This window comes from Microcaecilia unicolor, chromosome 12, assembly GCF_901765095.1.
Source record: "Microcaecilia unicolor chromosome 12, aMicUni1.1, whole genome shotgun sequence".
NCBI classification, from domain to species: Eukaryota; Metazoa; Chordata; class Amphibia; order Gymnophiona; family Siphonopidae; genus Microcaecilia; species Microcaecilia unicolor.
The window spans coordinates 100,703,476-100,730,395 of record NC_044042.1 but is presented as its reverse complement, the minus strand read 5'-3'; the positions used below and the strand labels follow the sequence as shown (position 1 = coordinate 100,730,395).

General features: G+C 46.1%; 1 protein-coding gene across 1 annotated transcript in view; it reads right to left on the bottom strand.

The window, feature by feature from the left end:
* Nucleotides 1-26,920, bottom strand: part of PLEKHH3 (pleckstrin homology, MyTH4 and FERM domain containing H3) — a 261,085-nt gene that overhangs the window by 204,873 nt on the left and 29,292 nt on the right. Inside the window, exon 2 of the mRNA XM_030220491.1 lies at nucleotides 3,953-4,008. Coding sequence (XP_030076351.1) covers nucleotides 3,953-4,008 — 56 coding nt within the window. The remainder of the gene's footprint in view (nucleotides 1-3,952; nucleotides 4,009-26,920) is intronic.

The following is a 26,920-nucleotide window of genomic DNA, read 5'->3' as shown; positions in this document are numbered from 1 at the left end:
AGTTTGTAATTCACTTTATGTTACTACCAACTACTACTACTAATCATTTCTATAGCACACTACTAGATATACACAGTGCCGTACACATTATATGCAGGTACTTTGTCTCCACAGGGCCCTGTTTACTAAGCTGCGTTATGGGCGCGTTAGAGCGTTTTTAACACGCGTTAACCATGTACACACCTACAATATCCCTATAGCCACCTACACAGTTAGTGCACGCGCCAATTGTAGGCGCGTTAAAAACGCTAATGTATTTTTGTACCTGGGGCAATGGAGGGTTAAGTGACTTGCCCAAAGGCTACAGTGGGAATCAAATCCAGTTCCCCAGGATCAAGGTCCACTGTACTAACCACTAGGCTACTCCTCCACTAGTAACATTCCATGTAGAAGCCTGCCCTTGCAGATCAGCAACGCGGCCGCACAGGCTTCTGTTTCTGTGAGTCTGACGTCCTGCACATACAGACTCACAGAAACAGAAGCCAGCCCTTGCAGATCAGCAATGCGGCCGCGCAGGCTTCTGTTTCTGTGAGTCTGATGTCCTCAGACTCACAGAAACAGAAGCCTGCGCGGCCGCATTGCTGATCTGCAAGGGCAGGCTTCTACATGGAATGTTACTAGTGGAGGAGTAGCCTAGTGGTTAGTACAGTGGACGTCAGACTCACAGAAACAGAAGCCTGCACGGCCGCGCTGCTGATCTGCAAGGGCAGGCTTCTATATGGAATGTTGCTAACTGGAATAGTAACATTCCATGTAGAATCTCAATAGTAGCAACATTCCATGTAGAATCTCCAATAGGGAAAAGGAAATGGGTCTTGATACAGGTACTTACTTGTACCTGGGGCAGTGGAGGGTTAAGTGACTTGCCCAGAGTCACAAGGAGCTGCACTGGGAATCGAACCCAGTTCCCCAGAAACAGAGTCCACTGCACTAACCACTAGGCTACTCCTCCACTAGCAACATTCCATGTAGAATCTCAAATAGTAGTAACATTCCATCTAGAATCTACAAATAGTTTCAACATTCCATGTAGAATCTCAAATAGGGAAAGGGAAATGGGACTTGCCTTTCTGTGGTTTTTTGCATCTACATTCAAAGTGGTTTACATAGTATATACAGGTTATACAGGTACTTATTTGTACTTGGGGCAATGGAGGGTTAAGTGACTTGCCCACGGTCACAAGGAGCTGCAGTGGGAATCAAACCCAGATCACCAGGATCGAAGCCCTTTGCACTAGCCATTAGGCTACTCCTCACTCCTCAGAAAGAGACCAGCAATTTGTGAGATTCTTCTCAATATATCGTCTTTCTGTGGTACAAGAAAGAGGTTTACATATTACATACAGGGAATATCTCTGTCCTTAGTGGGCTTACAATCTGAGTTTTGTACCTAGGGCAACGGAAGGCTGAAAGGGGTCTTTTACTAAGCCACGGTAGCATTTTTAGCTCGTGGCAGAAATCAGTTGGCGGTAAACGCCAAGACGCCAAGCTAAAATCGCTACCACAGCTTAGTAAAAGACCCGCTAAGAAAGGGATTCAATAAGTGGTGCTGAAAAATTCAGCGCTAAGCAAATTCTTTAAAAAGTGTGCACCTCATATAGAATAGTGTTTAGGGTAGATTTTGCGCCTCACTTCTGGATGCCAGACTTTACGCCTGCTGAAACCTAGTGTAAATACTGGTGCCCAAGTTTGGCGCAGTTAGGTGGTATTCTCTAATTCCGCATGCAACTTTTCAGTACGCCCTGTCATACCCATGGCCACGCCCCATTTTGAGATATGCACCGTGGGAGTTAACTGCCGTGCCTTCTAGTATAGCGCACATCCAGATGCGCTCGCAAGTTTTAAAATGAGTGCCAATTATCAATAATTGGATTATTGTAACTCCATATTCGTAGGATGCAAGGAAAAAACTATTAAGAAACTTCAGACTGCACAGAATACCGCAGCTAGACTCATATTTGGTAAGGCGAAATATGAGAGCGCCAAACCCCTTAGAGAAAAATTGCATTGGCTTCCACTAAAGGATCGTATTGCCTTCAAAATTTGCACCTTGACCCATAAAATCATCCTTGGAGAAGCTCCTTCATACCTAATTGACTTACCGGCATGAAACATCAACAGTTCATCGCGTACCTTCCTGAACCTCCACTACCCTAATTGTAGAGGACTCAAATACAAATCAATACATGCATCTACCTTCACATACCTCTGCACAAAAGCATGGAACAAACTACCGAACACTATAAAAATAACACATAACTTGACAAACTTCAGGAAACTACTGAAAACATACTTGTTTGAAAAAATCTTACAATAAGAATCCTCCTTAGAACTTGATTATTCTATATCTAAACCAACCACCTAATGATCCCTCTGAATTGATTATATTAGCCTTATTATCATTATTGGTCATCATATATTATTGGGGTTTTTTTAATTATGTGTTATGTAAATTATTCCACAGACATATCTTCCTTATTTCTTACGTAGTATATGTTAATTTAGAACAAACCTCTTTTTTTTTTTGTTACATTTGTACCCCATGCTTTCCCACTCTTATGGCAGGTTCAATGCGGCTTACATGGGGCAATGGAGGGTTAAGTGACTTGCCCAGAGTCACAAGGAGCTGCCTGTGCCTGAAGTGGGAATCGAACTCAGTTCCTCAGGACCAAAGTCCACCACCCTAACCACTAGGCTACTCCTCTGTTCATAACTATATCTTTTGTAATATAATGTAAGCCACATTGAGCCTGCAAATAGGTGGGAAAATGTGGGGTACAAATGTAACAAATAAATAAATATTGATGGTTCAGAGCTCATTATCCAACGGGTGCACCCAGCTCCCCCAGTTCTCAACCCACTGCACCTCCACTCTATTTTTGTAATAAAAACAAGCCCATTTTCTTCACAACTCCAGGACTTTTGTCCTGGGTCGCATAGATCAGGAAACGTCTCCTGGCTATTTTTATCATGATGTAGTAGGGCTGTGTTGAAAAGAGTTCCTATATAGATGACTCACATATATCAGCTCTCGCAGAAAAAAAGAATGTTCTGATCTGTACGTGGAGTTGGATGATCAGCCTAACTGAACAACAGGCTGAGAAGCATGGAATCCAGGTTCAAATCCCACTGCCACTCCTTCTGATCTTGATCAAGTCAAGCCCTCTGGTGACAGGAAAATACTTAGAGGCCCTTTTACTAAAAGGTTGATGAGAAACAACAGCCCAATCCTCAACTACCACCAGCCCAATGCGGGTGCTGGCGGTAGTTCTGCCCCCAGTGTGTGCCGTTTACTGCAGGGGGTTGCCCAGTGGTAATCGGGTAGTGCGCATATTGGCCTGATTACTGCCGGGTTAAAGCAGGAGCCCTTACTGCCACCTCAATGGGTGGCGATGTGCTCCCTTTGAAACTGCATTTTAATTTTTTCCATTTGTTACCCAATGCGGTAAAGGGGGCCCTGGTGCACAGCGAAAACAGCCGCCACTACTGCAGCTTAGTAAAAGGGCCCCTTAATGTACCTGAATATAAAGTAAACTAAAATATCACTTTTTCTTCTGATGCACTGAATCCTGCATAGTGACAAGAGAAGAAAGTTCAGGCTGTCTTTTTCCTGAGCCGACTGATGTAAAACAGCCTTTCCATTACCTTCTAGTTTCACTCTGCAGTAACTGATCTGCAGTAACTGAACATGTACAAAACTGTTTTAAATAATTAGTGAACAGAGCCAATAAATAACAGAAGTCAAAGAACCTGCATCAATTGGCATCCTAAAATGTTTCGTTTTCCCCATAACAACCTCTTATCACTGCATTCATGAAAACTGTGAGTTTCACAGAAGCTACCTTCTAAATACAGGTACTAGCGATGGAAATAAGGGCTTTGAGCCAGCCTGTGCCAGCTAGGTGCTCCAGGTGAGGGTGACTATGCCAGCTGAGTAACTTGCGTCTCTTACCGTTCACAACCGTTGGTCGCACGTACAGGCTCAGTCAGGCTGACCTCCAGCGTTCCCTGTCAAAGCAAAATGAGAAGCTATGAAAGGCAAGCTCTTCCTAATGCAGCATCTGAACATACAGCCTTCCCCAGTTCCCAGGATCTATCATCTTTTAAAAAGAAAAAAAAAACAGTTATGTAATTGCTTTATAAGCCTGCATACAGATTGTCTCCTGAGGCATTCAACCTACAGCAACTGCATTTACAAGAGAGGTAAACCATGATTAATAAGAGGAAATGTGTGTGCTGCTTTTTCTCATGGTTTCCTTCCTGTGCAGTCAGCCACGCCACTCAGTTTTCAATGAGCGGTCGGGGACGCCAGGGTCCCTCAGTCTCTAAGACAACACACTGCTGCTAGAACCCAGCAATGCTGCCAGCAGGAAGCCAGAGCCTCTTAGATCAAGAAGATGTGCCCCTGGCGGCACCAAGCGGTGCAGCTGGTGAGGGGCCAAGATCCCATCAGCTTCAGAAGTTACAAATGGAACAGCAGTGCGGCTCGCACAGAGTCCAGGCCCCACCAATCAATAAGGGGGGGGAGGAGAGATGCCTGGGACTCGGGTGAGGGCTGGAGTTGGAAACGGGGAGATAATACTGAGGGGAGAGAGGGTGAACATAAGGAAGAAAGGAATAAGGGCCCACGAATACACACCACCACCCAGCCCCCACTGCATCCAATCCCAAAAGACCACCAATCAATGAATCTCCACCACCTACTAAACTCCCAAGTGGGGCAGTACAGGTTGAACATAGCCGTTCCAGGCTGGAGATTTTTTGGGCCAGTCCTGGTTTTGAACTTACATCCCAAAACAGTGTGGTATTTGTAGTGCCTGATCCTGCTCATTGAAATCAGTACTGCAAGTCCCATAATGCACCAGGATGGGTTGGTCAGAAATCCAGGTTTGTCCCAAAATCTCCAGCCTGGAACTAAGTAACTTGGAAGCTCTGGGAAAAACTTTTCTACTCATATCTGGATAAAATCTGGAAACCACATGGATCTAATGCCAAAATGTTTAGGGGGGAAAAAAAGGCAGTCCCACTAATCACTCTACACTGTTTCTCCTATTTGTTTGAAACAGTTCTAGCAAAATAAAAAAATATGTATCTGATACAGCAGCATCACTGCTAGAAGAAAGCTGCTTAGTCTTGTAAAAAGATGGCCTCTATCCTATTCAGCTGTACCCTTACTTGAAATAAGTATTTTCTCAGGAGCTGCTAGCTTTCTTCTTACCATGAACGTGGGCAAACCAGCTGTGCCAAGTATTTCTGCTAAAAAAAAAAAATCTCAGTTTTTTGCAGAGCTGCCTCATTGTTTAGCTCCAGGAGACTTTTGGCCAACCCAGGTTTTGAACTTACATCCCAAAGCAGTGCAGTACCTATAGTCCCTGATTTTACACTCTGAAATCAGCTTAATTTCCGACTAGCTAAGACAGTGATCCCCAAACCTGTCCTGGGGAAGAACCCCAGCCAGTCATGTTTTCAGAATATCCACAACAAACATGCATACCAAGGAGGCAGTGTATGCAAATTGATCTCATGAATATTCCATATGGATATCCTGAAAAAACCTGGCTGGCTGGGGTTCTCCCCCAGGACAGGTTTGGGCATCACTAAGCTAAACCCTTCATCTGATCACTACAGCACAAAAAGTACAACAAAGAAGGGGGTCAAAACTGCAACCCTAGAGGACAACAGATTAGTTTGGTGTTCAGGATCTTTCTGATGAATATTTATAACTGCGTACAATGGAGGTAGAATATGCAACTCTCTCTCATGAATATCCATTACTGAGATCCTGTAAAACCTCTGGGACTGCAGTTTAACACCTCTGGAATACAGGAAAACAAAAGTACTGTGACACCTAAGTCAGCAGAGCATACGTGAATGTTGAAGGGGGGGGGGCGCAAATTGGGTGTGGGATAGTTGGGTCTCTAAACAGAGACCTTCGCCAAAAGGACTTTTTCTGCACCATCTTTCTTTCCTCTTGGTTTAAGCAACAGCTGTCTTCCGGCCTTTGCTATTCATTCTATTTTAGGTTAGGCAATGAAGGCGGCAAACCTCACACGGGAAAGAATGAGGTGGCACGGGGACAGGGGGGAAGTTGGGAAATAAACCCTGTGGTGTTTCCTCTGCTGTCCCTCAGCAGAAGGCCCTGAACAGAGGCCAGATCAAGAGCAACAAAAAGAAGGAAAAACAGGACAGTGGGAAGGTGAGAGAGGAAGCCAGGGATACTCTGGGAGGCCCAAAAACCAGGAAGACTGTTACTGGTTCCAGGAACCCTCCCCCCCCCCCCCCCCCAAAAAAAAAAAAATGAAGCTGCCAAATACTCTAGGAACATCTTTCCTGCTTGCAAAATTTGTGTGAGGAGGGGTGTGTGCACATTTATATAGTGATACAGGGATCCCACCAGGATTGAATCTAGAGAAAACTGGATACTTGCTAAGCCAAAAGACCTTTTAAATCAGACTAAAGAGATTAATCTAGAGGTAACACATGAAGATTTTTAGACCACACAGGTCCCATCTAAAGGCCCCAAAAGAAACGCAAACGATTCTAGGAAACCAGAAACCACTGTATGTATTTCCATTGATGTGATCTGGGCTCTCGCCATAGTCACTCACTTTGCACATGGTTTCCCTATCAATGTAGGAAAGTTGCCCACATTAATAGAAAGCATATCCCACCATTGGGCACCTGCGCAATTCAGTGTACACCCCACCTCCTTTTCAATTCCCACTCTGCATTCTTTGGGTCAGCTGTTTAAAGCAGTGATTCTCAAACCTGTACTGGAGAACCACCCGCCAGTCAGCTTTTCAGGGTATCCATAATAAATGTGTGTTACATAGCATGAGAAGGTGCTGCGCTACTCATATCACTGGCCTACGTTGTGTTGCTCTGGGCATCCATGCAGGTGATAACACCTTTATACAGACAGAGGCACTCAAACCATCACCTAGGGCTTCTCAATAGTGTCCTGGGGCCCTTCACAGCCAATCGGGTTTTTAGAATAGCCACAATGAATAGACATGAAATAAGTTAGCACATGTTGGGTATCCAGTGTATGCAAATGTATTCGTGTATATTCATGATGGGTATCTGGAAAACCTGACCGACTGTAGTGGTCCCCAGGACTGAAACCCTGTGTTAAAACACAGCAGTGTACCCTACAGCCTGATCCACAGAGAGAAAAAACTGGTAAAAATGTCTTTCCTCTAGGATTGCCATCTGACTCCATGTCATAAGAAACAGACCAATCCAATCCTGGTTTTACCCCAGTGCCTGTATGGACTTGTAGTTCATTTTCTTACTGAGTTTCTCGTCCATGCAGGCACTGGGGTAAAACCAAGACTGGATTAGCCTCTTCCTTATGATGGAGTCAGACAACAATCCCATTTCTCTCACCCCCAAAATTTAAGGTTTTCCTTTTCAGACTAAGGCTTTTACATGCTCTGGTCATTCTCATAAAGGTTTGGTATCAGCCTGCAGCATCTCCCTTTACCAGTGTATTTCACTTTCAACCCAGTCTTCTGGGCACACCCAGCCAGTTAGGTTTTCAGGCTTTATACAATGAATAGGCATGAGACAGATTTTCATTCACTGAAGGTAGTACATGCAAATTTATGTCATGCATTTTCATTGTAACCGTTGGGTGAGGCCAAAGGACTGGGTTGAGAACCACTGCCCTATACGCTCATCATTTTGGAAGCCTGTCTTCTGTACTGCAGAACCCAAAGGGTATTACAAATCAGAGCTGACAATTGCCATTATTTAAAGCGGACTCTCAAAAATGGCTTTTACAAGCAATTCTGAGAAGCATGGAAGGATAAGACCTCGACTGGGGACTTTATTCTGGCCTTGCTATGATGTTATTTGGGTCTTCTAACCCGCCAAATCTTCCAAAAGTGAAATTCAAGGCAAGGTACAAGAGAATATAAACTGATAAATTTTCTTGTTACATCCTGATATATGTAACAGCTGAAGAAAACAAGACAAAGAAACTAAACAAAATAAAACAGCTATTACAATTAGAAAAAGAATATGTTTTTAAAGCTTCCTGAAAAGCTAATAAATTCAGTATAAAACGTAACTATACTGGTAAACTGTTCCAAAGATGAATAGCAGAAAAGAGAAATGATCCAGAAAATAGTACTTTAAAAGGAATGCATTTGGCAGATGGAAATACCAGAAGCATGAAGCTGCAAGTTCTAGATGAAACAAGTCTTTTGAGTCTTAAAACCACCCCCCCCCCCCCCAAAAAAAAAAAAAAAAAAAATCAGTAGAATGGGTTCCATATAAAAATTTAAATACAAGACACAGTGCTTTAAAATGAATTCTTGCTCAAACCTGTAACCAATGCAACTTAACTAACAATGGGGAGACGCTATCGTACTTTGAGCAGTGAAAGATCATCCATGCTGCGAGGTTTTGAATCATGTTTCAGTGCTAACTTTTAGATAGGACTTCCTAAGATACAGAATGGCAGAAAATAAAACCATGCAATGGAAAGAGCAGGCCACCCTGACACTCAATATTTTCCTACAGCATAATCTAAAAGCTCTGATCCAGCCAGACAAGTTCTGCAGCTGTGACGTGAGGTTGTGAATAGCTTACCTGAAAGGGTTAACAAGCCCCAGAGACATCCTAGCCTGTCCACGCCCTATGACAGACCCAGGAAATGTTAAAACCCTAAGGGAAGAAGGGTGTGAGGCCAGAGCACACACAGAAAGATATCAGATAGGTGGGTGGATCTGCACAGGTGCTACTTTCTCTCACCCTCTTGATTCTTTCTTTCTGTTCTGCGGCTTCTCTCTACAAAAATCAGTGGGATCCCATGAAATATCTTATGCTGCAGCACAGCGATGCCAAGTTACCCAGTTCCAGGCTGAAGATTTTGGGACAGGCCTGGTTTTAAACTCACATCCCAAAGCAGTGTGGAAGTTGTAGTGCCTGATCCTACCCATTGAAATCAGTGCCACAGGATAGGGTTGTAAAAAATCCAGGACTGTCCCAAAATCTCCAGCCTGAAACTGGGTAACTTAGCATCTGTGGTGCAGGATTAACCTCTTAGTGGGCCTGAGGCAAACAACAGAGCTACCAAGTTACCCATTCCAGGATGAAGACTTTTTGGTGCATTATGGGACCTTCAGCACTGATTTCAATTGCCAGAATCATGGACTACAAATACTACACTGCTTTGGGATGCAAGTGTAAAACCAGGACTGGACAAAAAGTTTCCCTCCCGGAATAGGTAACTTGGCAGCTCTGAAACAAATGTATGGGGCCCCTATCTTCATAATGAATTCATTTTAAAATGTTCACAAATGGGATCCCCAGAGTTCTGAAAAGTGACAGAGGAGGAAGCAGCAGGTAAGAAACACAGAATGGAGAACACTGCCCAGGGGTGGAGAGAACAGGCAAACTCAGAGCTGCCAAGTTACCCATTCCAAGAGGGACCCCCCCCCCCCCTTCTCTCTTTACTGATTCTCACACCCATACTTCTTTTGCCAAAGCAAAAACCTGCTTTAGGAGCCACTGAATTAGCATGCATGAGAGGGCCCTAGGCATATGCCTAGTTTGCCTATGCCTTAATCCTGCCCTGATCCAAAGATCCATTTTAAGAATGAAGAGTTATCTTATCTACAGAGCTGCCAAGTTACCCAGTTCCAGGAAGGAGACCTTTTGGCCAGTCCTGGTTCTACACTTATATGCCAAAGCAGTGTAGGATTTGTAGTCCCTCCCATTGAAATCAGTGCTGCACTATGATGTTGGCAGAAATCCAGGCCTAGTCTACAGTCTCCCTCCTGGAACTGGATAACTTGGAAGGCTCTACATCTACTAGCCGTTGAACCCGTAAAAACGGGCTAGCATAGGAAAGGGGGGGGGGTTGAAAGCCCCTTCCCGTCGCTGCTGCAAGGCCCCCCCGCCGCCGAGCTCGCCCCCCCCCTCCGAGTCGCCACCACCCCTCCATCCGGCCCGGGCCCTCGCTCCGCTATTGAAACAGCGAGGGAACGCAGCTCACAGCTCTGCTGAGCTGCCGTCGGCCTTCCTTCTTCTTGTCTGCCTGCGTCCCGCCCTCGTGTGATGTAACGTCATCGAGGGCGGGACACAGGCAGAGAAGAAGGAAGGACGGCAGCTCAGCAGAGCTGTGTGCTGCGTTCCCTCGCTGTTTCAATAGCGGAGCGAGGGCCCGGCCGGGTAGAGGGTGGGAGGAGCGTTAGCGACGGCGGTTTCGTCCCTCGCAAATGCGCAGTAGAGACCCTCTCTGTTCTGCCCCCATCATAACGTATTGACATGGGGGCGGGACAGAGAGGCTCTCTACTGCGCATTTGCGAGTGAGTACGACACTCGCCATTTATATGTTTGATAAGTGATTCCCCATGTTTAATACCAAGAGTCAGTTGGAATTCAACATGGGGAAAACTGTCTCCATCACTTTTAAAATGCTACTTAGACCTACTCAAAATACCAAAAAGGTTTGGTTAAAAATGGGAAATGATCTACAACTAAAAATGGATGACTCAGACTTTAACTAAAGTCTGGAAACAAATGAACAGATCCACATTAGATCACAATCAGTCTACATTTCATGGCCCATCCTACCTGGTGGATACTTTACAAGAAATGGAAATCAGGTTTATCAGAGTATAATGCTTGTTGGCCTTGTAATAAAATGCAATCATAACCCTATGTATGATATTATCTATCATAGATATTTACAGCCAAATAAATTTAATCGATCAAACGACCACACTGTTTAATGTAATAGTTTCTGCATTCAACATTTACTAAGCACTTGGGAAAAAAATTAACTTGTTTTAAATCCAGCTCATTGGTGGAATACGATTTGTAAAACTTACAAAAAAGAAAGATCTGCTTTTTACCTGCTGCGGGCCCCCTTTTGCCACAGCTTCGTAAAATGACACCTGGATTTCTCCTCTTAATTTTTTTTTTTTAATTTAAGGTTTCTTTTACTACTACTTAACATTTCTAGAGCGCTACAAGGGTTACGCAGCGCTGTACAGTTTAACAAAGAAGGACAGTTCCTGCTCAAGGAGCTTACAATCTAAAGGACAAAATGTCAAGTTGGGGCAGTCTAGATTTCCTGAAGTGAGGTACAGTGGTTAGGTGCTGAAGGCGACATTGAAGAGGTGGGCTTTGAGTAGGGATTTGAAGATGGGCAAGGAGGGGGCCTGGCGTATGGGCTCAGGGAGTTTATTCCAAGCATGGGGTGAGGCGAGGCAGAAAGGGCGGAGCCTAGAGTTGGCGGTGGTGGAGAAGGGTACTGAAAGGAGGGATTTGTCTTGAGAGCGGATGTTACGGGTAGGAACGTAAGGGGAGATGAGGGTAGAGAGGTAAGGAGGGACTGTAGATCGAGTGCATTTGTAGGTTAGTAGGAGAAGCTTGAACTGTATGCGGTACCTGATCGGAAGCCAGTTAAGTGACTTGAGGAGAGGGGTGATATGAGTATATCAGTCCAGGCGGAAGATAAGACGTGCAGCAGATTTCTGAACGGACTGAAGGGGGGATAGGTGGCTAAGTGGGAGACCAGTGAGGAGTAGGTTGCAGTAGTCAAGGCGAGAGGTAATGAGAGAGTGGATGAGAGTTCGGGTGGTGTGCTCAGAGAGGAAAGGGTGAATCTTGCTAATGTTATAGAGGAAGAAGCGACAGGTCTTGGCTATCTGCTGGATATGCGCAGAGAAGGAGAGGGAGGAGTCGAAGATGACTCCGAGGTTGCGGGCAGATGAGACGGGGATAATGAGGGTGTTATCAACTGAGATAGAGAGTGGAGGGAGGGGAGAAGTGGGTTTGGGTGGGAAGACAATAAGCTCGGTCTTGGCCATGTTCAGTTTCAGGTGGCGGTTGGACATCCAGGCAGCAATGTCGGATAAGCAGGCCGATACTTTGGCCTGGGTTTCCGCAGTGATGTCTGGTGTGGAGAGATAAAGCTGGGTGTCATCAGCATAAAGATGATATTGGAAACCATGAGATGAGATCTCTCTCCTTCTCTGCTCATATCCAGCAGACCGCCAAGACCTGTCGTTTCTTTCTTTACAACATCCGTAAAATCCGCCCCTTTCTTTCTGAGCACTCTACCAAAACCCTCATCCACACCCTTGTCACCTCTCGTTTAGACTACTGCAATCTGCTTCTTGCTGGCCTCCCACTTAGTCACCTCTCTCCTCTCCAATCGATTCAAAACTCTGCTGCCCGTCTCGTCTTCTGCCAGGGCCGTTTTACTCATACTACCCCTCTCCTCAAGTCACGTCACTGGCTCCCTATCCGTTTTCGCATCCTGTTCAAACTTCTTCTACTAACCTATAAATGTACTCACTCTGCTGCTCCCCAGTATCTCTCCACACTCGTCCTTCCCTACACCCCTTCCCGTGCACTCCGCTCCATGGATAATCCTTCTTATCTGTTCCCTTCTCCACTACTGCCAACTCCAGACTTCACGTCTTCTGTCTCGCTGCACCCTACGCCTGGAATAAACTTCCTGAGCCCCTACGTCTTGCCCCATCCTTGGCCACCTTTAAATCTAGACTGAAAGCCCACCTATTTAACATTGCTTTTCACTCGTAACCACTCGCCTCCACCTACCCTCCTCTCCTCCTTCCTGTACACATTAATTGATTTGATTTGCTTACTTTTTTTTTTGTCTATTAGATTGTAAGCTCTTTGAGCAGGGACTGTCTTTCTTCTATGTTTGTGCAGCGCTGCTTACGCCTTGCAGCGCTATAGAAATGCTAAATAGTAGTAGTAGTAATAATAGGGAGCCCAGGGAAGAGGTGTAGATTGAAAAGAGAAGGGGTCCAAGGACAGATCCCTGAGGAACTCCAACAGAGAGCAGGATGGGGGTGGAGGAAGAACCATGAGAATGTACTCTGAAGGTACGGTGGGAGAGATAAGAGGAGAACCAGGAGAGGACAGAGCCCTGGAACCCAAATGAGGACAGTGTGGCAAGAAGTAAATTGTGATTGACAGTGTCAAAAGCGGTGGATAGGTCGAGGAGGATGAGGATGGAGTAGTGACCTTTGGATTTGGCAAGGAACAGGTCATTGCAGACTTTAGATAGTGCCGTTTCTGTCGAGTGTAGGGGCGAAAGCCGGATTGAAGCGGATCGAGGATAGCATGAGAGGAGAGAAAATCAAGGCAGCGGCTGTGAACAGCACGCTCAAGTATTTTGGACAGAAAGGGTAGGAGGGAGATGGGCGGTAGTTGGAGGGACAGGTAGGGTCAAGTGATGGTTTTTTGAGGAGAGGTGTGACTACGGCGTGCTTGAAGGTGTCAGGGACAGTTGCAGTGGAGAGAGAAAGGTTGATGATATGACAGATGGAGGGGGTGACAGTAGGAGAGATGGTGTTAAGTAAGTTGGTGGGGATGGGGTCAGAGGAACAGGTGGTGCATTTCGAGGAGGAAAGAAGATGGGCAGTTTCCTCTTCGGTGATGTCGGGAAAAGAGGAGAAGGAGGCCTGGGTTGGTTGGTTGTGGGAGTGGGTTATAGGGTGAAAAGGAGGAGAAGGTTTGGTGGTGAATTCTAGGTTGATCTTCTGCACCTTGTCGTGGAAGTAGTCAGCCAGTGATTGAGGAGAGAGTGAGGGGGGTGGGAGCAGAGGGCACTTTGAGGAGGGAGTTAAGGGTGGTGAAGAGACGACGAGGGTTAGAGCTGAGGGAATTAGTCAATTGGGTATAGTAGTCCTGTTTGGCGAGGAATAGGGAGGACTGGAAGGAGGATAGCATGAATTTGTAATGAATGAAATCAGTATGGGTGCGAGATTTCCTCCAGAGGTGTTCAGCCGATCGGGTGCAGGAGCGAAGGTATCGGGTGCAAGGGGTCAGCCAGGGCTGGGGATTAGTACGCCTTGTGGGACGGGAGATAGATGGTGCAAGGGTGTCCAGAGCAGAGGAGAGAGTGGCATTGTAAATGGAGACAGCCTTGTCGACAGACTCGGAGGACATGATGGATGGGAGGAGATTGGAGATACAGGAGGATAAGGTGGGAGGGTCGACAGCCTGGAGGTTCCTGGAAGTAGTGGTTAGTGTTGGGCGGGACTGAGGGGGAGGGTGATGAAGTGTGAAGGTGATCAGGTGATGGTCAGAGAGAGGAAGAGCTGAGGCGCAGAAATTGGAGGGTGAGCAGGTAGAGGAGAGGACGAGGTCAAAACAGTGGCCAGATTGATGAGTGGGGGTGGTGGAGCTCAGTTGGAGGTTGAAAGAGGATGTTAGAGTGAGGAACTGAGAAGCGTATGAGTCGGATGGGTTATCAGTGTGTATGTTAAAGTCTCCAAGAATGAGGGATGGGGATGAGGGCTCAAGAAAAACGGAGAGCCAGGCATCGAAGTCGGTAAGGAAGGAAGAGAGGGACTTGTCAGAGGGGCGGTAAATGACTGCAATTCTGAAGGGCAGTGGGTAGAATAGACGGATGGAGTGAACTTCAAAGGATGAGAAGCAGTGAGACTGCAGGAGGGTGAAAGTAGTAACCCGACGCTGCCACCGTGGCCAGCTGGGCGGGGAGAATGGGAGAAAAGATAACCTCCATGGCATAGGGCCGCGACTGAGGCAGAGTCATCAGGGGTGAGCCAGGTTTCAGTTAGGGCGAGCAGTTGAAGGGAGCGGGAGATGAAGAGATCATGGGTGAAGGAAAGTTTGTTGCAAACCGAGCGGGCATTCCACAGGGCACACAAGAAGGGGAGGGAGGAGGGGAATAGAGATGAGATTGGAGGCATCGCGGAAACGTTTGCATGGATGACACGAGGACGAGGACAGATGTGGGGGACCTGGGTTGGGATTGATGTCTCCCGCGGATAGCAGGAGAAGGAGCAAGAGAGTGCGGAGGAGGGTGGGGGAGGTAGGGCGACGAAGACGGGGTGCGCTTAGGAGGAATGGGGAAGGGTTCATGGCAGGGAGGAGGTGTTGAAGGTTGAGAGCTAGGAAGGAGGAGGAAGGCAGTAGAGATGGTGAGGTGGTGGGTGTTGCAGTAGTGAGCAGGACGGGAGAGGACATGGATGGGCAGTGAGATCATGTGGTATACAGCGGTGGTGGGAGGGGGAAAAGGTTAGGAAGGGACAGGGCAAGGAAGAGAATGTGTAAGGGGGCCATAAGTAGTGACTGAGATGTTTACAGGTGCATATGTAGTGATTGAGTTGTTACGCAACAGGTAGGGCAGGAAAGCCGGACTGGAGGCTTAAAACTGGAACAGCAGGCAACGATTTGGAACAGAAGGTGGGTAGACTGGTGGGTAGGCAGGTGGTTTGGCAGGCGGATTGGTGGTTTGACAGGCAGATTGGCAGGTGAGGAGGTAGGTAGAGGGGCTGGCGGCGGGTAGGTAGGTTGATGGGGGCAAGCAGGCAGGTAGGTTGCTGGGCTGGGGCAGGCAGGTAGATGGGCTGGGAGACAGGCAGGTTGAAGGGTGAGCAGTCAGTCAGGAGAGTGATGGGCTGGCAAAGCAGCAGGCGGGGAGGCAGGTAGTTGTGCAAGCTAGGAGGCAGGCAGGCAGGTTATTGATGGACAGACAAGCAGGCAAGTTGAAGGGCTGACAAGCAGGCAGGTTGGTTGATTGGCTGGCAGGCAGGCAGAAACAGGAGCAGATGGGCTGGAACAAGCTGGGACAGACGGATTGGAGCAAGCTGGATCAGGCGGGCTGGAGCAAGCTGGAGCAGTTGCACTGGAACAAGGCGGGCTGGAACAAGCTGGAGCAGATGGACTGGAACATGCTGGGACAAGCTGGAACTGATGGACTGGAGCAAGCTGGATCAGGCGGACTGGAGCAAGCTGGAGCAGTTGGACTGGAACAAGCTGAGTTAGGACTGGAACAAGCTGGAGCAGAGGAGAGCTGAGCAGCAGGACTGGAACAAGCTGGATCAGGCGGGCTGGAACAAGCTGGGACAGAAGGACTGGAACAAGCTGGAGCAGAGGAGAGCTGGGCGGCTGGACTGGAGCGAGCTGGAGCTGGCTGGATCAGATGGACTGGAACAAGGTGGGGCAGAGGAGAGATGGGCAGCAGGGCTGGAACATGCTGGATCAGGCAGGCTGGAGCAGGCTGGAGCAGAGGAGAGCTGAGCGGCAGGACTGGAGGAAGCTGGAACCAGCTGGATCAGGCGGGCCGGAACAATGTGGAGCAGAGGAGAGCTGGGCAGTAGATCTGGAACAAGCTGGATCAGGCGGACTAGTATAAGCTGGAGTAGAGGGGAGCCGAGCCGCAGGACTGGACACGCAGGAAAAGACAGACTGGAACGATCTGGAGCAGGGTTTGCTGATGAAGAGCCTTTCTGAATGGCCAGATGCAAACCAGTGAAGGCATCAACCAAGCCACTGGAATCCAGATGATCTGTGGCAGAAAACATCAATCACTTTGTCTCGTCAGTCAAAGGAGATCCGTTCCACCATGTTGGTTCGCTGTCTGGACCTGGACAAGTGGTGCTGGCCGGCGATGGAGTCCCCCGGTTGGGTGCTTCAGGCGCCGCTACGTGGGTAGGTCACGTCCGCGTGGTCGGGTTGATAGGTCTGGGCACCAAGCTGAGGAGGGCCTCACGAGCCGTCGGTAGGCTCCACAGGGCCGCAGGTCTCTGGCTCCGTCTCCTGTTTGGTTGGACCGGGCAGGGATGGGCGTGCAACGTGAGCGGCCGACTAGGAAGGAAGATCAGCGTCTCCCGGGCAGAAGCGGTCTGGCAATCTTTTGGTTAAGGTTGTATTCCCCTCCGATATTCAGTGGCGGGTGGGCAGTGCATTTGCTGTCCGCAGCTGGCGTTAAACCCGGATATTCAATGTCGGGCCGTTTCCGGCGACCACCATTGAGTATCCGGTTTCATTTCTGACCACAGCAACTTAACTGGTTAAGACAATATTCAGTGCTAACCAGTTAACCCCCCCCCCCCCCCTCTTTACTAAGCTGTGCTAGCAGCTGCCGTGCGCTAATGCTGACACAGTCCATTCACTTTGAATGGGCTGTATCGGCATTACCGCACAGCTTAGTAAACAGGAGGGTAAGTGCTTAGTGGTTAAAGAAAGGTCTGCTATTTATGCAGCCTATTTTAACAGCTAAACATAGCTGGTTCGTAGCTGAATATCTGTGCTTAACAAGCTACATGATACAGCTGGTTAGCAGCTATCCGCTAACCACATTCAGCGGGAGATAACTGGTTATCTCCTGCTCAATATTTATTTATTTATTTATTTATTTGTTGCATTTGTATCCCACATTTTCCCACCTATTTGCAGGCTCAATGTGGCTTACATAGTACTGTAGAGGCGTTCACCAAGTCCGGTAAAGAAACAAATACAGGTGGTATTGTGGTTGAGTAAGGAACATATGTTTCAGTTACAATGGGAATCAAGGAGAGGAAAGATTATGTAGTGTCCATTACAAGCTTTGGTTATGTTGTGTTGCAGAGTGCAGGCATTTATGTTGGGTATGCGGGGTATGCCTTTTTGAACAGGTAGGTTTTTAATGATTTCCTGAAGTTTAGGTGGTCGCAGGTTGTCCTCACAACTTTTGGCAATGCGTTCCATAATTGTGTGCTGGACACATAGGTTGCTTTGTATTTAATTCCTTTGCAGTTTGGGTAGTGGAGGTTTAGGTATGTTAGAGATGATCTGGTTGTGTTTCTGAGTGGTAGGTCTATAAGTTCTGTCATATATCCTGGGACTTGGCCATAGATAATTTTGTGGACCAGGGTACAGATTTTGAAAGTAATACGTTCTTTGATTGGCAGCCAATGCAGTTCTTCTCGGAGGGGCTTGGCACTGTCGAATCGCGATTTGCCAAATATTAGTCTGGCTGCTGTATTCTGAGTGGTCTGGAGTTTCTTTGTGAGTTGTTCTTTGCATCCAGCGTAAATTCCGTTGCAATAGTCTGCAAAACTTAGTACCATTGAATGTATTAGGTTACGAAATATTTCTCTTGGGAAGAAAGGTTTTAAGCATTTAAGTTTCCACATTGAGTGGAACATTTTCTTTGTTGTGGAGTTCACTTGGCTCTCGAGAGTGAGGTTGCGGTCGATTGTCAAGTTGAGTATTTTCAGGCTGTTTGAAATAGGGAGGGTGTGTTCTGGGGTGATTAAGGTTGTTGGTTTGTTTGTATGTATTGTGTTGAGATGAGAGGATGAGGCAATGTGTTTTTTCAGTATTGAGTTTCAATTGAAAGGAGTTTGCCCATGAATCCATGGTATTCAAGCCGAGTTTAATTTCATTGATGATTTCTGTTAGATCATATCTGAAGGGAATGTAAATTGTGACATCATTTGCGTAGATGAACAGTTTGAGGCCTTGCTTTGATAATGCCTTGGCTAGTGGGATCATCATTATGTTGAAGAGTATTGGTGATAGTGGTGATCCTTGAGGTACTCCGCAGTCTGCTTTCCAAGGTGGTGATATGTTTGAGTTTGATTTTACTTGGTATGTTCTGGTGGTTAGGAAACCTTTGATCCTGTTGAGCATGTTTCCTCCGATTCCGAAATAGTCTAGGAGTCTCAGTAGTATTTTGTGGTTTACCATGTCGAATGCACTCGACATGTCAAATTGTAGGAGAAGTATACTTTTACTTATGGCTATTTCCTGCTTGAATTTGGCCAGGAGAGTGACTAGCACAGATTCGGTGCTGTGGAGGGGGCGGAAACCCGATTGTGATTCGTGGAGTATTGAGAACTTGTCCAAGTATTCGGTAATCTGTTTGGTCACCATGCTCTCCATCAATTTAATTGCTAGTGGTATAGATGCAACCGGGCGGTAGTTGGTAATTTCGGTTGCTTTTTTCTTGGTATCTTTTGGGATTGGGGTGAGTAGGATGTTGCTGTGTTCCTCAGGGAAAAGATCTTGTTGGAGCATGTAGTTTAGGTGGGATGTGAGGTCTGTTGTGAAGCGGTCAGGGGCGGATTTTAGTAGGTAGCTGGGGCAGGTATCCAGTTTGCAATGGGTGCTGGAGAACCTTTTGATTGCCTGGGTTACTGTTTCAACGGTGAGGAGCGTGAAGTTTGACCAGGTTCGGTCAGCTGGGTATTCTCCAGGGTTTGAGTCCAGATTATTGATGAAGTTTTCAGTATTAGTATTGTTCTGAGGTAACGTTTTTCGTAGGTTGGTAATTTTTTCATTGAAGTAAGACTTGTAGTCTTGTAGATCTGATTTCTCTATGGCAATGGCATAAACCCAGACCTAGATATGAAGCCAGCTGACAACCCTAGAACAAGCCCTCTGATCTTTGCAGGCCACCTTCACCACGTGCATTGTCTGCTCTCTGGGGCAGAATTTAGGTCACCGCCTCCACACACAATTTTCATGCTTCCTTTCTGCCCAGTTCACTCTAGAAAAGTTTTGGGGTTTAAATAGGACAAGCTGATTATAGTTTATTCAGGCAGATTCCAGCCATGACAGCAACATGGACCTCCTACTGTTCGCTCAGGAGTCAGGGCTACATGTTCTTCTCTGCTCTCTGACAGCCGTCTCTATCCTTCTCGTCATTGCAAATTACAACCATCTCATTTTCCCTAGGCAGGCACCTCACTCATGTCTTTTGCACATATTTTTCCCAGCAAGAAGTTCAACAGCCAAACAGATCCTGAAGAAAGCAAGACTGATCCCATTAGTGACAGAATGAAGAGGGGCTGGGGATGGATGGGGCACTCACTTAAGGCGCAGACCCAGAGGGGGTCCATACAGACTCTAGAGTATGGGTAAAGTAAGTAAACAGTAGTTACCTAGGTAATATAGCAAATGTTGGGTGTGAGGGGGGCTTATGGTAAGAGTACCATCTGGGGCTCAAGGCATCTTTACTATGTCCCCTGGGTAGCACGCCATGCATTGTACTGGTTAGTTACCATCCAAGGATAGGGTAATGTGAGCTTCAGAAGAGGAAATGAACTACATGATCTCAAAAGCTCATGTACCATGGCATTCTCTTTATAATAACCAGGGTTTAGTTTCTGGGAGAACAGCCGGGAACACAGTTACACCACTTTTTCAAGACTCCATGGCAGAAGGGGTGGTGTGTTGTGCTCTGGTCCTATCCTTCTGGGCAGCCTACAGGGAAGAGGACTGGAGGATGTGGGTGTGGTACAGAGCACAAAGCAGTGAGCCAGGCCCTTCCACCCTTCCCCCAATGCCACATCCTTTTTGTCTACAAATTAAGCCGTTTATGTCTAGCTCCAAAGGGTCCAGCACCTAGTACTGAGACACAATCAGGATGGTGCATAACTGTGATGCTAGAGGACAAGGATCAGGTATGCTAAGACAGCCATGTGGATTCTCTTTACCCCACCATAGTATTCGTTGGTCTCAAATATTGCTTTTTTGTCTAAGGTCTTTTGAAGACCCAGGCTATACATTTTCTGCATTTTTCACACCCCAGATGTGTTTATTAGGGAGGGGGGGGAGGGCAGAACTCAACCAACTTTGCAAAATTCTACCCAACTAAACTTTTCCAGAAACAGTTCCAGGGGTCTTACAAGGTCACTTCTTGTGTCATGAGCCGGGGTAGGGGAGGGAGAGTTTCATTTCAAAGCCAGTACAAAATTCATTGCAGCACCTTTCCAAGTATGTATTTCCCTTCCCGAATCTGCCTTTTGCCATCTGTTTCATGAAATGGGAATTCCTCATTCCCCTTCCTGTTTACTTATACAGCAGAATAACATTCAGTTGCCATGGGAACAGTCTGGATGTCGCAGAGGGTCAGGCCTCATGGTACGCAGAAGGCCGAAAAGAGTCCCAGGAGATCAGAAGGCTGTTGTGCTGTCCTGAGATTTGGGGAGCAGCCTCAGAGCTGCAGAACACAGGGACAATATAAAATACATTTCAGCTGGTGTGAAGCCATTTCAAAATGTAAAGAGGAATTATAACCAATAGGTTACGGGGTACTAGTTCAGTTGGGTGGCTAAATACCTCCATATTTTAAAGATAATTCCATCCATTTCTGGTTTTACCCATATTACATTACTCAGTGAACTGAGAAAGCCCAGAGTCCATACATACAACAGAGTGAAAACCCAGACTGGCCTAAGCTCCCGTATCCTTCAAAACCCGGTCCCTTTGGGTCACCACAGCATCCAGTGAGCCGCACTGCAGGGTTATCTAGGACAGGCTAATACAATTCTAGCTTTGTTTCCATCCCAACTAAACCGATGGGCCTTAGGTTCCTCCTTTTACTGAGTTGCCAAGTTACCCGGTTGTAGAAGGGAAACTTTTTGGTCAGTTCTGATTTTGAACTTGTATCCCAAAACAGTGTGGGATTTGTAGTCCCTAATTCTACCCATTGTTTTTAGAAGTCTATGGTGCTTATTTTAGAAGCTCTATTTGTTTTTCAGATGTCTGAAAATGGCATTTAGACATTCATATTGCATGGACATCCAAATACCGATTTTTATAAAGCCAGCATATGGACCTCTAACACTACAGTACGTCCATATGGCAAGGGGTGGAGTGGCCTGGGCATGTTTTGGGTGGAACTAGGAAAAGTCCAAAAGATGGAAGTCCAGCTTTGACTGCAGACGAGGAAGGGATATCCATGTTCAAAAAGATGGACTCCCATACTTAGACTTGGTATTTGGCACGTCCAGGTTATAAGATAGGTGTGTGACTAAGCAGTTCTCCACTGAACAGAGATAAAGGAAGTCATAGTAGGTATTTTCCTGACTCTGGTGTGCTCACAATTTTAAAAAAATAATAACAAAAAGAAACAAAAATGACAAAAAGCAGCAGTGGGAATTGAACCAATAACCTCTGGATCACTGCTGGCTGCTTTAACCATTAGGCTAGTCCTAAACACATTTTATAATAAGGATGTTCCTCTGCTGCCACACAGACATCCATGTCCATCATTTTGCCCAGTTCATAATTTGGACATTTCAGTTTGCGAAACAGATGTTTATGCTGGACGATTCAAGCACGTGGACGTCCATCTCGCATGTATTTTAGAACAGGCCAGTTCTAAAATACATGAGATGAACATCCATTTGAGACGTACTTACTGGGACATCCATATTCTGATTTGGACTTCCTTTCTAAAATGCCCCTCCACATGTGTTGGAGAAAACTCTTTCCTGAAGTACAACACAATTGTTCATTTTTTTCTAGCGTGTAGTGTCTTTTGGATTCCATGGAGAAAATGGAGAGCTAGATTATCTACAACTAATAAATGTTGGCATTAACTCGTATATACTTGCTCTGTTGTACAGATATTTGGCTGCATTTTGTCAAATATCAAAATTCGACTTTCATTAGAGATAGTAGCTCTTCATTCTTCTTTTCTACCTTTGGAAATAGCAGAAAGAAAAAAGAAAATATTCGATACTTTGATATCTATCGCCATTCAGATTATTTTAATTACTTGTACAACTGCTGCTCATGTTCATAGGACCTTCTGGTCACATACCTCTGGATTCTATAAAGGTTGCCCAAATTTGGGTGTGGAGCCCAGCACCCCAAAAAATTAGTTAATGGGCTCCAACGATTTAATTATTGGAGCTAATAAGCACTTACAGGCCCTTTTACAATGCTACAGTAGAGCTACTATGGACCGGGTTAGCGCAGGAGCCTTACCACCTACCAAATAGGTTGCAGTAAGGGCTCCCCCCCCCCCCCCCCGAAAATGGCTACATAGCAAGTGTGCACTTACCGTACAGCCATTTCCTCTTTTTTTGAGGGGCTTTTTACCCGCTGTGGTAAAAGGGGCCTCAGCGCACGGCAAACCCATGCGCCGCTACCGCAGGGCCCCTTAATTGCCACTAATTATGGTTTGGGCACCGATCTGGCTACATGCTATTCTGTAACAATGAGAGCCTAAATTGGGCTGTGTGCAACTCAAAAAGGGGCATGACCATGGGAGGGGCATGGGCGGGAGAGGATCCGCGCCAATTTGCATGCTAGGATTTACACCAGGTTTCAGCTGGCACAAGTCCTTACACCCAAAGTTGAATGCCAAATTCAGCGCTCAAGCTATTATATAAAGAGTGCTCAACCTGGAGTTCCCTTTATAGAATAAGCATTAAGTGCCATGGCTGGTGGTTGGCAGGTGGGGATAATGCTGGGCAGACTTGTACGGTCTGTGCCCTGAAGAGGACAGGTACAAATCAAGGTAGGGTATACACAAAAAGTAGTACATATGAGTTTATCTTGTTGGGCAGACTGGATGGACCGTGCAGGTCTTTTTCTGCCATCATCTACTATGTTACTATGTAAGTGCCATTTATAGAATCTGGCTTATACTGTTTAATTTGGAAACATGAGCCTGAAGTTGCAGAAAAAAAAGTCATCAGATACTAAAAAGTACTGCAAATATGGGGGTACCCATTGATAGACAAGGAAAATGTTTGCAGTGCATTCTCTTTCTAAATGTTTTTTTTCTGCATTTTCAAATATCGGAAGACATTTAGTTCTTTCTTCCATTACAGACTTGTACTTTTAGACATTTTTCAATAAAAGTTTATTTTGCCATTTAACATCATATTCAAAATGTCCCCCTCCACATGTCTTTGAAAATTTTCAACTTCAGAGCTCTTGTTTATGCATTCTGATTGGAATTAATTATATAGAAGGGTTTCTTATCTACAGAATTTCAACCTTTTCCAGATTAACGTCACATTGAACCACACTGCCTCTAAACACTCACTTTGCAACCACCTAACATTTCACTTCTTTATGGTACATAAAGCTGGACACCATACAAAAAAAAGAATGATACTCTAACCCCCCTGTTTACAAAGCCGCACTAGCGGCTGCCAGTGCGCTAATGTAGTCACAGCCCGTTCACTTTGAATGGGCTGTCGGCATTGCCGTGCGGCTTAGTAAAGAGGGGGGTAAATATTCAAACAAGTTTTGCCAATGACTATAAATAATAACTGAACCACTGAAGAGGCAAGCAGGGGCCTTGACTGGTATTATACAACACTGATCAGACTTCAGATCTTAGCCCCGACAAAACCCACTCAGTTCTGTCAGCTAAAAATGAGGTAAGGTAACCCAATAAAGAGGTCTTCTCCTCAGTGACATACTGTTCAAATTTAAGTTAAAGATGCTGAGATACTTTCAGGACATTTTGTTTTTTTAGTTAAGACATTTTATTGAATTTTTATAACAAACAAAATACAACAGAGAATTATATAAAACAGAGTTATATCACTGTCATTGTCAGAAGTGAAGAAATACTATAATCACAAAGAATTTATAATTAACTGCAAAATACCCATTGATAAGTCAGTATATTAAATCCATGAAAGATATGTTTCAAGAAGTTTGTTGCCAAATCTTACGGTATCTACTGTTTTTTTTCTGCAAGCTTAAGTTTGTATTTATAGATAAGACAAATTGTATGCCATCAAAACATATCATTCAGAGCTGTGACAATCTTTCAACAACCAGGGATCGTTTGGATTGCAAGCAAAATTAATATGTCAAATAAAGATTGTTGTGTATCATCTAGTTTTAAAGAAGAACATGCTGAACGTAGAATGATGATGGATAGAGAAACTGAATTGTTGTTTTTCATAATTTTTTGGATAGTTTATAGTAATAGTTCATTTGCAGTTTCTATACCGCCCAAGCTAACTTGCAGATCTGGGCAGTTTATGGGCTAAAAACAAAAAAATTCAGACAAGAACTACAATATTTGATAGGATAGACAGCGTCACTCTAAAGAGCACAATGTACACAGAAAAAACTGAGGAGAGGGGAGGACTTTAAGAGTGCAATATGCTTTGTGTGATTAATTGAAAGCCTGTTAAAAATGGGAAAATTAGGTTCTTACCTTGCTAATTTTCTTTCCTTTAGTCACAGCAGATGAATCCATTAACTGATGGGTTGTATCCGCCTACCAGCAGGTGGAGATAGAGAACACTGAAAAACCATAGTGCCTCTTGGACGGCTAGCCCCAACTGCCTTCAGTATTTGAGATTTCCAAAGCAGAGTGAACCATAAAGGTATAATAACATAAACTTTCCTCACAGCGAACAAACGCCCCAGAACAGGAGCAATAACCAGACAAAGGAGGGATGAACTCAACCTCCTGTAGTAGAACACCACGTAGAAATTTTGAGAACTGGTATCCAACTTCTCCCAATGAGATCTATATCTACATGAAAGATCTGAACAAAAAACAAGTCAGACAGGGAGGGATCATGGATTCATCTGCTGTGACTAAAGGAAAGAAAATTACCAAGGTAAGAACCTAATTTTCCCTTCCTTGTCATCAGCAGCAGATGAATCCATTAACTGATGGGATGTACAAAAGCAATCCCTACTTAGGGTGGGACCAGGCCACGCCGCGAGCAAGCACTTGTGCTCCAAAAATAGCGTTCTGCTTCACTGCAACATCCAGCCTATAATGCCGGACAAATGAGAGCTGAGAAGCCCAAGTAGCCGCACTACAGATCTCTTGAAGAGAGAGTTCACCCGTTTCAGCCCACGAGGAGGAAATCGCTCTCGTGGAATGCGCCTTAAATGCTTCAGGCGCAGACCGACCTGAAAGCAGATAAGCAGAAAAAATGACTTCCTTGAGCCAACGAGCTATAGTGGCCTTAGACGCCGGGCCTCCATGCCGAGGACCTGACAACAAGACAAAAAGGCGATCAGAAGTCCTGAAGTCATTTGACATCTGTAGATACTGCAACAGCGCCCTGCGGACATCCAGAAGATGTAAATGCCCAAAGGAGTCCGGGAACTCTTCCCTAGAAAAGGAAGGAAAAAAATGGGCTGGTTCAGGTGAAACGCTGAAACCACCTTAGGCAGGAAGGAAGGCATTGTACATACCATTACTTCGGACTCCGAGAACTGCAGAAAAGGGTCCCGACAGGACAGCGCCTGCAGCTAGCCGATGTAATGGCCACCAAAAAGACTGTCTTGAGAGTCACATCCTTCTCCAAAGCTCGCTTAAGTGGCTCAAAGGGCAAACACTGAAGAACCTTCAACACCAGCCCCAGGTTCCAGGCCGGACAGGACAACCGGACGGGAGGACGGAGCCTAAGCACCCCTCTGAGAAATCGGGCAATGTCCGGATGAGCAGCAAGGGACAAGCCAACGACTTTCCCTCGATAGAATGATAATGCTGCCACCTGCACCCATAGGGAATTGTAAGCTAGGCCTTTTTGTAAGCCCTCCTACAAAAAGTCCAGCACTGTCGAGACTGTAGCCCGCGTGGGTGTGATTGCCTTTGAAACACCCCACGCCTCAAATTTGTGCCAGATCCGAGCATAAGCTGCGGAGGTGGACTGCTTGCGGGCCTGCAAGAGAGTGGAGATGACCTTGTTAGAGCAGCCCTTGTCTCTTAATTGCGCCCTCTCAATAGGCAGGCCGTAAGACCAAATCGGCAGGGATCCTCCATAGACACCGGACCCTGAACCAACAGGTTCGGCACCAGGGGCAAATGCACCGGAGCATCCACCAACATTCGGCGGAGATCCGCATACCACGGACGCCTTGGCCAATCTGGAGCGATGAGAATCACCAGACCTCGGTGCTGTCGAATCTGCAGTGGTACTCGCCCTATCAATGGCCAAGGAGGGAACACACACAGGAGCTCCGAGGACCAGGGTTGAGCCAGAGCATCCAACCCCACCGAGTGAGGATCTCTCCTTCTGCTGAAAAAGCGAGGTACTTTGGCGTTTGCACTTGACGCCATTAGATCCATTCCGGGAGTCCCCCATTTGGCACAAATCTGAAGAAAAACTTCTTCTGCCAGTTCCCATTCTGCAGGGTCGATTTGATGCCTACTGAGAAAATCGGCTTGCACATTGCTCTGACTTGCTATGTGAGCTGCCAACAGAAGCTGCAGGTGTAGCTCGGCCCAGTGGCAAATCTGAGCGGCCTCCATGGCCAGGGCCCTGTACTGATTGCCTCCCTGATGATTTATGTATGCCACCGCTGTCGTGTTGTCTGACAGAACCCGGACAGCAAGCCCCTTCAGAGTCTTTTGAAAGGCCATAAGAGCCTGGAATATCGCTCTCAGTTCCAAGCGATT